Genomic DNA, 13,039 nt, shown 5'->3' on the forward strand with positions numbered 1-13,039 from the left:
AGGAAACCCGAGCACCCGGAGGAAACCTATCCATTCATGGGGAAAATGTACAGACTCCTTACGGACAACAGTGGGAATTGGACCCTGATCACGTAGGATGTAAAACATTACACTAACCACTATGTTACTCTGCCACTCAAAGTACCGTACCAAAGCAAGGCTGGGTAGCATGATCAGACACCGAGGCTAACACCCCTCGATTAGTTCCCAGTTCTACACTTGGCTGGTTTTCACACCCGCGTCCTGGTTACTCCGGGCGCAATCCCCAATGCGGATTGAACAAGGAGTACGCTGAGGTGTGGTGTGTTTTCCAAACACTGCTGGCCCTCGTCGGAGGGGACTTCCTCACCTTCTAGACTTTGGAAGCTATGACGAGAGAAGGGTTTATTGAATGAGGTGGTTGAAGCTGGGAGGGAATCTGTGGAATACCAAAACTGGTGGAGATACTCGACGGGTCAGACTGGGACAGAATGACTTGGGGAAGTATTAGGAAGTGTTGGTCATTAAGTTACCTGAAGGGCCCAGTGTGAACTTGGAGCTACCCTGGTTTGTAACCTGTTCCCTCACCGTTTCCCACCATGGATTACCACCGTGCTCACATCTGATACAGGAAGCAGGTGTACACATAGAGGTGAAGGTGTGAATAAGAGTGAGTGGACAGCCAGACACTTAGTCCCAGGGTGGAAATGGCTAATACAAGGGGCAAAATGTTAAGGTGATTGGAGGAAAGAGTAAGGGGATGTCAGAGGTAGGTTTTTTACAACGTGTGGTGGGTCTGTGGAATGCCCTGCCATGGGTGTTGCTATTGGCAGATACATTGGGACATTTAAGAGACTCTTAGGTAAGCACATGGATGATAGAAAAATGAAGGGTTATGTAGGAAGGAAGGGTGGGTTAAAAAGGTGGCACAACATTGTGGGCCGAAGGGCCTTGACTGCGTGTATGCTCTGCTTGCTGACATAGGCCTTCCCCTCTCCGGATTCCCAACCCCAGATGACAGTGAGACTGGGATCCATTGCCCAGGGAGCGTAGCTAACATCTTGAGCTGAAAGGACAGGGTTAAACAGGCTGTGTGGAAATGGTCCATTGATGATCTCTGGAAATAAAAACTAACGACAAGGACGGGAACTAGAATTGGTTTATTATTGTCACATGTACTGAGATTCAGTGAAAAAAGCTTGTCTTGCAAACTGTCCATAAAGATCAGATCATTACATGGTGCGTCGAGGTAGAGCAATAACAGAATAAAGTGTCATAGCGACGAGGTGCAGTGCAGGTAAGCAATAAGATGCAAGGGCCACAACGAGGCAGATTGGGAGGTTAAGAGTCATAGAATCGTAAAAAACTCATCATTGTGTGCCACGTGGGGTCTTACCATGACCATCATTGTTCTTGGCAAATTTTTCTGCAAAAGTGGTTTGCCATTGCTTCCTTCAGGGCAGTGACTTTCTCTACAAAGGTGACCCCAGCCATTATCAATTCTCTTCAGGGATAGGCTGCCTGGCGTCAGTGGTCGCAGAACCAGGACTTGTGATCTGCACCAGCTGCTTACGACCATTCACCACCTGCTCCCATGGCTTCCCGTGACACTGATCAGGGTGGGGGGGGGGGGGTTCTAATCAGGTGCTACACCTTTCCCAAGGGTGACCTGCAGGCTAACGGAGGGAAGGAATGCCTCACACCTCCTTTAGTAGAGACATATCTCCATCCTGCTACCCGCGTAGAAAACTACAGCACAGAAACAGGCCCTTGTCTCATCTAATCCATGCTGAGTTGTTATTCTGCCTAGTCCCATCAACCTGCACCTGAACCATAGGCCTCCATCCCTTCCTATCCACCTACCTATAGAATTTCTCTTAAACTGAACCAGCATCCATCACTTCCACTGGTATCTCATTCCACACTCTCACCACCCTCAGAGAGAAGTTCCCTCTCATGTTCCCCTTAAACATTAAGCCATGATATCTGTGGTTCTAGGTTCACCCATCCTCAGCAGAGAAACCTCATTGGAAATAGTCCGGCATTTATTTAGTAACTGACATGTCCTCAGGTGTTTCACCTGTGCATTCTTTATGAATGTTCATCAAGGAAAAGCTTCTGGTAATAGAAGAGGCTTGGTCAAAGAACTGGGTTTTAAAGAGGTTTGTGTGGGGGGGCAGAGAGATGGGAGCAGAGAACTGCAGGGAAGAAATTCCAAAAGACATTTCAGCCTGTGAGGACATAGAGACCAATCAGACCATCTGAGGGAGCACCCTCCTCAAATCCTACCTGCCTTCCCACACATCTTAGTCTGTGTTCGTTTGGGTCCTGGTCCACAGATGAGAGGGAAACTTCACACTGACTATTGCAAGTCTCCAATTCTCCCAAGTTCATTTTATCCATGAACAATCCATCCTCTCATCAGTGTTCCACTTCCAGTGTCTCTCTCAAACAACTCTCTTTCTCTCTCTTTCTCTGTTGCTGCCAGGTTCCAGCGGGCCCTCAAAAAGGTTTTTGGAAAAATCCGGTTAGTGCCTCTGCCATCTTTTCCCAACCTCCTTCCTTAATCTCCCGCTGCCTTTGAACTAATTTCACATTCTGGCGAGTTGCTGACACTTGTGGGGAATGGTTGTTTAGACAGATTCTCCCTGTGAACGCTCTGCTGTAGAGTGGTTCAGCCCAGGTTACACATTGCTATAGACAGGTTTAGTCTGGGTTACACTTCACTGCTGAGCACCTTAACCTTGGGAGCTCTGCAATGTCAAAGATCAACTTTCTTCACCATACATGGATCAGGAACTTGCTGTGGTGTGTTGGTCAGGGTGTGACATGCAACAAAAACAACATTCAACAACTATAAAGAGTAAAGAATTATAAAAAAAGTTATAGATGAATGTAAAAAGCTAATAAAGTTAGAGGTTAAAATATAGATATGGAATAAAATGCATAAATACATAATGAATATATTTGCAATGTAAATTTACGTGGTGGCGTAGTGCTTAGCATGACATGATTGCATCTCAGGGCATCAGAGTTTAGAGTTGAATCCCCGTGTCCTTTGTAAGGAGTCGTACATCCTCCCCATGGAATGCGTGGGTTTCCTCCAGGTGCTCTGGTTCCCTCCTACAGTCCAAAGACGTACCAGTTAGTAGGTTAATTGGTAGTAGTAAATTTCCTTTGATGAGTTTGGGGTTAAATCGGTGATTGGAGGGTGGTGCAGCTAGTTGGACCAGAGAGGGCTGTTCTGCACCATATCTCTGAATTTAAACAGCATTGGTTTAGTGTGTCTACAGTTCACTGCAGTGATAAGTAGATGGGGTCAACCCCCTACAACATTAAACCAATCATAACAAATGGCTTCAGAAAGATGTACTCCACAAAGAGATTTATTATTAAATGACTAGCTTTATATCTGCTGTTTTCTCCAACGCAAGTATATAATCACAAAGGCTAGTTTTATTTGTCACATGTACATCAAAACATACAGTGAAATGTGTCATTTGTGTCAAAACAACACAGTCCGAGCATTGTACTGGAGGCAGCCCGCAAGTATCGACATGCTTCCAGCACTAACAAAGCACAAACGGTCTGCAATTTGCTAATGCTAACTTGTCATCTTTGGACTGTGAGAGGAAACCAGAGCACCCGGAGGAAACCCACACAGTCATGGGGCGAGCATGCAAACTCCTTCAGACGGTGGCAGGAATTGAACTCCAATATTACAGCTGGCACTGTAAAGCGTTACGCTCACTGCTACATTACTGTGCCACAACACGGGCAAGACCCATGGTGTTGCCCGGTTTCCACCGATGGGGGCAGCTTTGGGATGTATACTGTGCCACGATGGGTTAATGAACATTAGCTCTCTGCTGATTTTCAAATCTGTGTGACAGACCTCACTGGTTTTATGCCCTCTATGCATCTCAATGGGGTCAAGCCTGGTGTGCACAGATCCCAGAAGCTCCATTAAATGTCAGTCTGGGTGATTTGCCCTTTTGCGGAATTCAAGATTGTTTAATATCATTTCCTGTACACAAGTGTAAAGAAAAATGAAATAATTGTTGCATACTCCAGATATAATGCAGCACAAAAATACAATAAGATAAAGAACACAATAATAAAAAATGCAATAAATATAAACACGTAAGAGAGCATTTCTACAAAGATTGATGAGAAATTCCTTTGCACCTAGCTGTAAATTCTCAAAGCTCAGCACAGCTTCAGTCATTGAATTAGAGATTGTTTAATATAATTTCCAGTACACAAGTGCAAAGGAGAATAAAATAATCATCACTCTGGATCCCGATGTAGCACAAAACAGTGGCATGGTAGTGAGTGCCCAGCAGAACACTTTACAGTACAGGTGACTTGGGTTCAGTTCCCACTGCTGCCTGCGAGGAGTTTGTACATTCTCCTCGAGACCGCACGGTTTTCCTCCGGGTGCTCTGGTTTCCTCCCACAGTCCAAAGACATACCAGTTGGTCAGTTAATTGGTCACTGTAAATTGTCTTGTAAAGATTGCTGGACAGCATGGCTCAAAGAGCCAAAAAGCCACAGTATCTCAATCAATCAATACACAATACAATAAAGAACACATAAGAGAGCTTATGCACATAGATTGATTGTATGTCCATAGTGTAACGCTAGGCACAGGAGTGTCTGTACATAAGGTGGCTGACAGGAAATGATAAAGTAGTGGTGGTTGGGGTATGGAGGGGTGGGTTAGTGGTTGGAGATGTTGATCAGCCTTATTGGTTGGGGACAGGAACTGTTCCTGAATCTCATGGTCCTGGCATGCATGCTAACTAGCCTCCTCCTTGATGGGAGTGGGGCAAACAATCCACGTGCAGGGTGGGGGAGATCCCTCATGATGTTACTGGCCCTTTCACGGCACCTTTCTGAATAAATGTCCTTGATGGCAGAATCCAACGCTGGATTTGCAAGGGTAGTCTCAGGACAGTTGTGTCAGGGTGCTGGCAATGACCAGAAAGGCTGCCCTCAGGGTAGGTTGGAACTGGGTGTAACAGTATCTGCTGTAGGTGTGGCAGAGGGACATGCTGTGTCGTTACTTTTTACTGGTGAGCTTTGCGTTAATGCTGGTGAGATCTTGCTGATTGATTCCTGCCTTGTGAATTGGTGACCGATCCCTGTCTGGTGAATTGTGACTGATCCCTGTCTGGTGAATTGTGACTGATCCCTGTCTGGTGAATTAGTGATCGATCCCATCTGGTGAATTAGTGGCCGATCCCCTGCCTGGTGAATTAGTGATCGATCCCGTCTGGTGAATTAGTGGCCGATCCCCTGCCTGGTGAATTAGTGATCGATCCCGTCTGGTGAATTAGTGGCCGATCCCCTGCCTGGTGAATTAGTGATCGATCCCGTCTGGTGAATTAGTGGCCGATCCCCTGCCTGGTGAATTAGTGATCGATCCCGTCTGGTGAATTAGTGGCCGATCCCCTGCCTGGTGAATTAGTGATCGATCCCGTCTGGTGAATTAGTGGCCGATCCCCTGTCTGGTGAATTAGTGGCCAATCCCCTGTCTAGTGAATTGGTAATCGATCCCCTGTCTGGTGAATTAGTGACCGATCTCCTGCCTGGTGAATTAGTGATCGATCCCGTCTGGTGAATTAGTGGCCGATCCCCTGTCTGGTGAATTAGTGACCGATCCCTGTCTGGTGAATTAGTAATCGATCCCTACCTGGTGAATTAGTGGTGGATCCCTGCCTGGTGATTTAGTCATGAGGAGGACAGATTGGGCAGTAACTGGAAGAGCAGAAGATGAAATGGTTTGGTGCAAGAGTGAAGAGAAGGAGGAGGTGATAGAGAGACTATAAAAGTTTATTTGATTTTATTTACCAAGTTGTATTTAGAGACACAGTGCAGAACAGGCCCTTCCAGGCCAATGAGCTCCACACCCCAGCGATCCACCAGTTTAACACTAGCCTAATGAGATGACCATTTCCTACTGACTACCATGGTAGCATGACAATATTACAGCTCAGGACATCAAAGTTCAGAGTTGAAGCCTGGTGTCCTCTGTAAGGAGTTTGTATGTCCTCCCCATGGAATGTGTGTGTCTCCTCTGGGTGCTCTGGTTTTCTCCCACAGTTCCAAGATGTACCAGTTAGTAGGGTAATTGTCATTGTAAGTTGTCTCTTGTTTAGGCTGGGATTAAATCGGTGGGCTACTGCCATGGCTCGAAGGGCCGGAAGGGCCTGTTCCACACTGTATATCTAAATAAAGAAAGAAAAACAGGAACAGCTTTTGACTGTGGGAGGAAACAAGAGCACCCAGACGAAACCCATGCGGTAGAGACTCCTTACAGATGGCACTAGGATTGAACTCCACTGGAGAATGCACAGTTGCCCAGGGTGTTTGAGGAAGCAGTTGTCATGGCTTCTTCCTTGCTGTGGACGTGAGTCGGTTGCCCATGGCAGGACAATGGTAGCAACACATGTTACAGCTGTGGGTCATTTATTTATTGAAATAAAGCATAGAACAGGCCCTTCTGACACAATGAGCCTTGCCATCCAGTAATCTTGATCTAACCCTAGCCGAATCACGGGACAATTTACCAGTTAACTTACTAACCGGTACATCTTCGGGTTGTGGGAAGAAGCTGGAGCACCTGGAGGATGCACAATCTCTTTACAAAGGATGCCGGGATTGAACTTTGAACTCTTAACACCCTGAGCTCAAACAGCATCAGGCTAACTGCTATCTTATCATGGCATCCCATCTAAGTTCATCTGTGGGGACTGTTTCTCAAGGAACAACCATACTTTGAGCTGAATAGTGTCAGGGTCTCCACTCCCATGCCTCAGCCTCACTGCCTGCCCCGTTCTCCCTTTGAGCTGCTGCTTAAAGCCTGTCCCTTTGACCAAGCTCTGAACCTGATGGAATAGTGCTGGCTTTAAATCAGGGAGTGCAGCAAGGAAAAGACTGAGAGACGGTGGGATCTGGGAATTTCACACATCAGAAAGCCATCACAATGAAGCTTGTTTTCCTCTTGCCAAAGGCTTATTCAGAATTGGTTGGCAAGAAGAAAGCTGAGACAAGACCATCATGACCCAAGCAAGCCAACCTTTCCTCAGTGGGAGAAGGATTACAACCTGCAGCCCATGAATGCCTACGGACTATTTGATGAATATTTGGAGATGAGTAAGCAGAGTTCAGATGTTCCAAGCTTTGTGGCACGGTGCGTGATGTTCTGACGCGGGACATGTATGGTTCACACATTCTCTCCTTCCTTACAGTTCTTCAGTTTGGATTTATCACGATTTTTGTGGCAGCTTTTCCATTAGCTCCACTCCTCGCCCTACTCAACAACATCATTGAAATCCGGCTGGACGCGTACAAGTTTGTTACACAGTGGAGGAGACCTCTGGCTTCCAGAGCCAAAGACATAGGTGAGGTTTGGGAGAATATGCAATGGTTTGTATCTCAAGTGCTGGGTTCACAGCCAGAGGCACCAGGGGTTTATGCTGATCTAAATCTGATCTCTCTGTCTCCTTTGCTTTTGGGATAGCTCGTTCAATACTTGAGATGAATACTTCAGTCCTTGAGTCAAAGTTCAAAGTAAATGTATTATCAAAGTACATACATGTTGCCGTATACAACCCTGAGATTCATTGTCAGGATAGTATGTAGTGACATACACAGAGTGGCCACTTTTTAAGTACACCTGTACACCTACTCATTAATGCAAATATCTAATGAGCCAATCATGTGGCAGCAACTCAATGCATCAAAGTATGCAGACATGGTCAGTTGTTGTTCAGACCAAACATCAGAATGGGGAAGAAATGTGATCTAAGTTACTTTATCTGTGGAAAGATTGCTGGTGCCAGATGGGGTGGTTTGAGTATCTCGGAAACTGCTGATCTCCTGGGATTTTCACACACAACAGATTCAATAGTTTACAGAGAATGATGCAACAAAAAACGTCCAGTGAGCGGTGGTTCAGTTAGCAGGAAAGCCTTGTTAAATTACACCATGTTACAGCAGTGTCATACTGAACAGCATCTCTGAATACACACATCACCCCTTGAAGTGGATGGGCTACAGCAGCAGAAAACCGTAAGCCATAGGAGCAGAAATAGACCATTTGACCCATCGAGTCTACTCCACCATTCAATCATGGCTGATCTTTTTCTCCCTTTTCAGCCCCACTCCCCAGCCTTCTCCCGCTTTGATGCCATGGTCAACCAGTAACCTATCAATCTCTGCCTTAAATACACCCAACGACCTGGCCTCCACAGCTGCCTGTGGTAACAAATTCACCACCATCTGGCTAAAGAAGTTTCTCCACATCTCTGATTTGAATGGATGCCCCTCTATCCTGAGGCTGTGCCCTCTTGTCCAAGACTCTCCCACCATGGGAAACATCCTTTCCACATCTACTCTGTCTAGGTCTTTCAACATTCAAAAGATTACAATGAGATCCACCCTCATCCTTCTAAATTCAGCGAGTACAGATCCAGAGCCATCAAACATTCCTCATATGATAATCCTTTAATTCCCTGAATCATCCTTGTGAACTTCCTCTGAACCCTCTCCAATGCCAGCACATCTTTTCTTAGATGAGGAGCCCAAAACTGTTCACAATACTCAAGGTGATGTCTTACCAGTACCTTATAAAGCCTCAGCATCACAGCCCTGCTGTTATGTAGTTATGGATTTTAGGAAGACTCAGCCTACACTGCTCTCTGTTACTATTGATGGTGAGGACATGGATGTGGTGAGGATCTACGATGGACCTGGATGACAGATGTGAGTGGAGCACTAACACAGAAACTGTGTACAAGAAGGGCCAGAGTCGCCTCTACTTCCTGAGGAGACTGAGGTCCTTTGGAGTGTGCAGGCCTCTCCTTCACATGTTCTACCAGTCTGTTGCCACCAGTACAATCTTCTATGTGGTGGTGTGCTGGGGCAATGGCATCAACATGGGTGATGCCAACAGGCTCAGTAAACTGATTAGAAAGGCTGGATCTGTTATGGGAGTCAAATTGAACACACTGGAGGCTGTGGTAGAACAAAGCACCCTCTGGAAAATCCTGGCTGTTCTGGACATCCTCTGCATGTCACCTTGGCTGAACAGAGGAGCACTTTCAGAATAGACTAAGACAACTGTGCTACTCCAAAGAGCATTATATGAGGTCATTATTATCCTTGGCCATTAGGCTCTGTAATGAGTCGATCTATAGCCGGGAAAGTGATGACCCCTCCTGTTAGACTGTTTGAGGTAACTTATCTTTTATTCTTTCTACTTCTCTTCTAATATTTATATGTTGTACATCTTTGCACTTTTAATGCTACTGTAAAATCATAAATTCCTTTTGATCAATAAAGTATCTATCAATAATCTGGACCACTTGAAATGAATGTTAACATTGCATTTACCTTCCTCACCACTGACCCAACCTGAAAGTTAACCTTTAGTTTGTTCTGCACAAGGACTCCCAAGTCCCTTTGCACCTCAGATTTTTGGCTTTTCTCCCCATTTAGAAAGTAGTCTGCACATTAATTTCATCTACCAAAGTGCATGACCATGTATTTTCCAACATTTCATTGTATTTCATTCTTTGCCCATTCCCCTAACCTGTCTAAGTCTTTCTGCAGCCTACCTGTTTCCTCAACACTATCTGCCCCTCCACCAGTCTTCATATCATCTGAAAACTTGGCCATCTATTCCATCATCTAAGTCATTGATATACAGCATAAAAAGAAGAGGTCCCAACACTGACCCCCGTGGAACACCACTAGTCACTGATAGCCAACCAGAAAAAGATCCTTTTATTCCCACTCACTACCTCATACCAATCAGCCAATGCTCTAACCATGTTAGTAACTCTCCTGTAATATCACGGGCTTTTAACTTGGTAAGCAGTCTCATGTAACTTGTCAAAGGCCTTCTGAAAGTCCAAACATAAATCCACTGCATCCCCTTTATCTATCCTGCTTGTAATATCCTCAAAGAATTCCAACAGGTTCATCAGGCAGATTTTCCCTTAAGGAAACCATGCTGACTTTATACTATCTTGTTCTGTATCACCAAGTACTCCATAACCTCATCCTTAGCAATTGACTCTAACATCTTCCCAACCACTGAGGTTAAGCTAATTTCCTTTTTGCTGCCTCCTCCTTTCTTAAGGAGTGGAGTGACATTTGCAATTTTCCAGTCCTCATATCAGAACCATGTCAGTGTGCAATGATTCTTGAAAGGTCATTACTAAGGCCTCCACAATTTCTACCCCTACCTCTTGCAGAACCCTAGGATGCAGTTCACCTTGTCCAGGGGACTTATGTACTTTTCGGTCTTTCAGCTTTTTGGGCACCTTCTCTATTGTAATAGTAACTGCACTCACTTCTCTTCCCTCACACCCTTCAACGCCTGGAACACTGCTAGAGTCTTCCTCAGTGAAGACAGATGCAAAGTACTCATTTACCATCTCCTTGTCCCCCATTATTATTTCTCCGGCCTCATTTTCTAGCAGTCCTCTATTCATTTTCATCTCTCTTTCATTTTTCATATACTTGAAAAGGCTTTTTCTATCTATCTTGATATTTTTTGCTAGCTTGCTTTCATATTTCACCTTTTCCTTCCTAATGATTCTTTTAGTTGTTTTCTGTAGGGTTTTCAAATCTTTCCAGTCCTCTATCTTCCCACTAATTTTCGCTTTGTTGTATGCCCTCTCTTTTGCTTTTTCATTATCTTTGACTTCCCTTGTCAGCCACAGTTGTAGTATTTTGTAATTTGAGTATTACTTTGTTTTTGGAATACATCTATCCTGCACATTCCTCATTTCCCCCAGAAACTCAAGCCATTGCTGCTCTGCTGTCATTCCTGCCAGCAGCTCCTTCCAATTTACTTTGGCCAACTCCTCTCTCATACCACTGTAATTTCCCTTACTCCACTGAAATACTGCTACATCAGACTTTACTTTCTCCCAATCAAATTTCAATTTGAACTCAATCATATTGTGATCACTGGCTCCTCAGAGTTCTTTTACCTTAAGCTCCCTAATCATTTCTGGTTCATTACATAACACCCAATCCAGTTTATCTAATCCCCGGTAGGCTCAACAACAAACTGCTCTAAAAAGCCACCTCATAGGCATTCAACAAATTCACTCCCCTGAGATCCATTACCAACCTAATTTTTCCAATCGAACTGCATATTAAAATCTCCCATGACTATCATAACTTTGCTCTTTTGACACACCTTTTCTATTTGCTGTTATAATCTGTAGTCCACATCCTAGTCCCTCAACACCAGCTCCATAGCAAAGAAAGCCCAGCAGCGTCTCTACTTTCTGCAAAGGCTGAGGAAAGTCCATCTCCCACCCCCCCCTCCATCCTCATCAAATTCTACAGGGGTTGTATTGAGAGCATCCTGAGCAGCTGCATCACCGCCTGGTTCGGAAATTGCACCATCTCGGATCACAAGATCCTGCAGTGGATAGTGAGGTCAGCTGAGAAGATCATCGGGGTCTCTCTTCCCGCCATCACAGACATTTACACTACGCGCTGCATCCGCAAAGGAAACAGCATTATGAAGGACTCCACACACCCCTCATACAATCTCTTCTCCCTCCTGCCATCTGGGAAAAGGCACCAAAGCATTCAGGCTCTCATGGCCAGACTATGTAATAATTTCTTCCCCTAAGCTATCAGACTCCTCAATACCCAGAGCTTGGACTGACACCTTGCCCTACTGTCCTGTTTATTATTTATTGTAATGCCTGCACTGTTTTTGAGCACTTTATGCAGTCCTGTGTAGGTCTGTAGTCTAGTATAGCTTTCTCTGTGTTTTTTTTTATTATTACATAGTTCAGTCTCGTTTTTGTACTGTGTCATGTAAAACCATGGTCCTGAAAAACATTGTCTCATTTTTACTGTGTACTGTACCAGCAGTTATGGTCAAAATGACAATAAAAGTGACTTGACTTGACATCCCAGCTACTGTTTGGAGGCCTGTATATAACTGCCATCATAGTCCTTTTATCCTTGCAGTTTCTTAAGTCAACCCACAAGGATTCAACATTTTCTGATTCTATGTCACATGATGCTATTCTTTAACAGCAGACCCACACCACCCCTCTGCCTATCTCCCTATCCCTTTGATACCTTGGAGATTCAGCTCCTAAATACAAACAGCCTTCAGCCATAATTCAGTGATGGCCACAATGTCATACCTGACAACCTGTAAAAGTGCAACAAGATCATCCACCTTACTTCTTATACTCTGTACATTGAAATATAACACTTTGAGTACTGTATTTGCTACCCTTTTTGATTCTGCATCCCTAATGCACTGATACTCACCCTGCTGGCTGCAATTTTGTCCTATCATCTTCCTGCCCTTCCTGACAGTCTGACTGCACGCTATCTTTGCTTTGTACTATCCTGAGTTCCATCTCTCTGGTTCCCATCCCCCTGCCAAATTCACTTAAACCCTCCCCAGCAGCTCTGACAAACCCACCTACAAGAATATTGGTTCCCGTTAGGTTCAGGTGCAACCTGTCCCTTTCGGCCAGTTTGGTTGAGCAAGTGGTTACAAGACCACAAACATACACACAGTGGCCATTTTATTAAGTTCAGGAGGTATCTAGTAAAGTAGCTAATGAGTGTATAAGTACTTTGATAATAAATAGTTTTGAACAAGTCTTTCTAAATTCCATCCACCTGCAGTTTGGTTAGATTAGCAGCTCCCTTGGGTTTGGGTTTCGGTTTGGACAAGCCATCACTGGATTTTGACAGGACTTGACTCCCCTTTCTGCCTGACAAACTCACTAAAACAAATTACCTTTAACAAAAGGAGATAACGACACTCATTTGCTAATCCATTGAGATGTTCCCACAATGAATTATCTCACTTTAAAGACTCTTTATCTTGTTATCTCATGTTCTCATTATTTATTGCTATTTATTTATATTTGTATTTGCACAGTTTGTTGACTTCTGCACTCCGGTTAATCTTTCATTGATCCTGTTATAGTTACACTTTTATAGATTTATTGAGTATGCTCACAAGAAAATGAATCTCAGTGTTGTATAT

At 44.5% G+C, this 13,039-nt stretch overlaps 1 protein-coding gene across 6 annotated transcripts in view; it reads left to right on the plus strand.

Moving 5' to 3' along the window:
- The window catches only part of LOC132398724 (anoctamin-4-like), a 183,940-nt gene that overhangs the window by 145,455 nt on the left and 25,446 nt on the right, over window positions 1-13,039 (plus strand). For all 6 annotated transcript variants that reach the window (XM_059978558.1, XM_059978561.1, XM_059978557.1 and 3 more), the window contains exons 20-21: window positions 6,998-7,140; window positions 7,236-7,388. In XM_059978558.1, coding sequence (XP_059834541.1) covers window positions 6,998-7,140; window positions 7,236-7,388 — 296 coding nt within the window. The remainder of the gene's footprint in view (window positions 1-6,997; window positions 7,141-7,235; window positions 7,389-13,039) is intronic.

The sequence above is a fragment of the Hypanus sabinus genome, chromosome 8 (genome assembly GCF_030144855.1).
Source record: "Hypanus sabinus isolate sHypSab1 chromosome 8, sHypSab1.hap1, whole genome shotgun sequence".
In the NCBI taxonomy this organism is placed as follows: domain Eukaryota; kingdom Metazoa; phylum Chordata; class Chondrichthyes; order Myliobatiformes; family Dasyatidae; genus Hypanus; species Hypanus sabinus.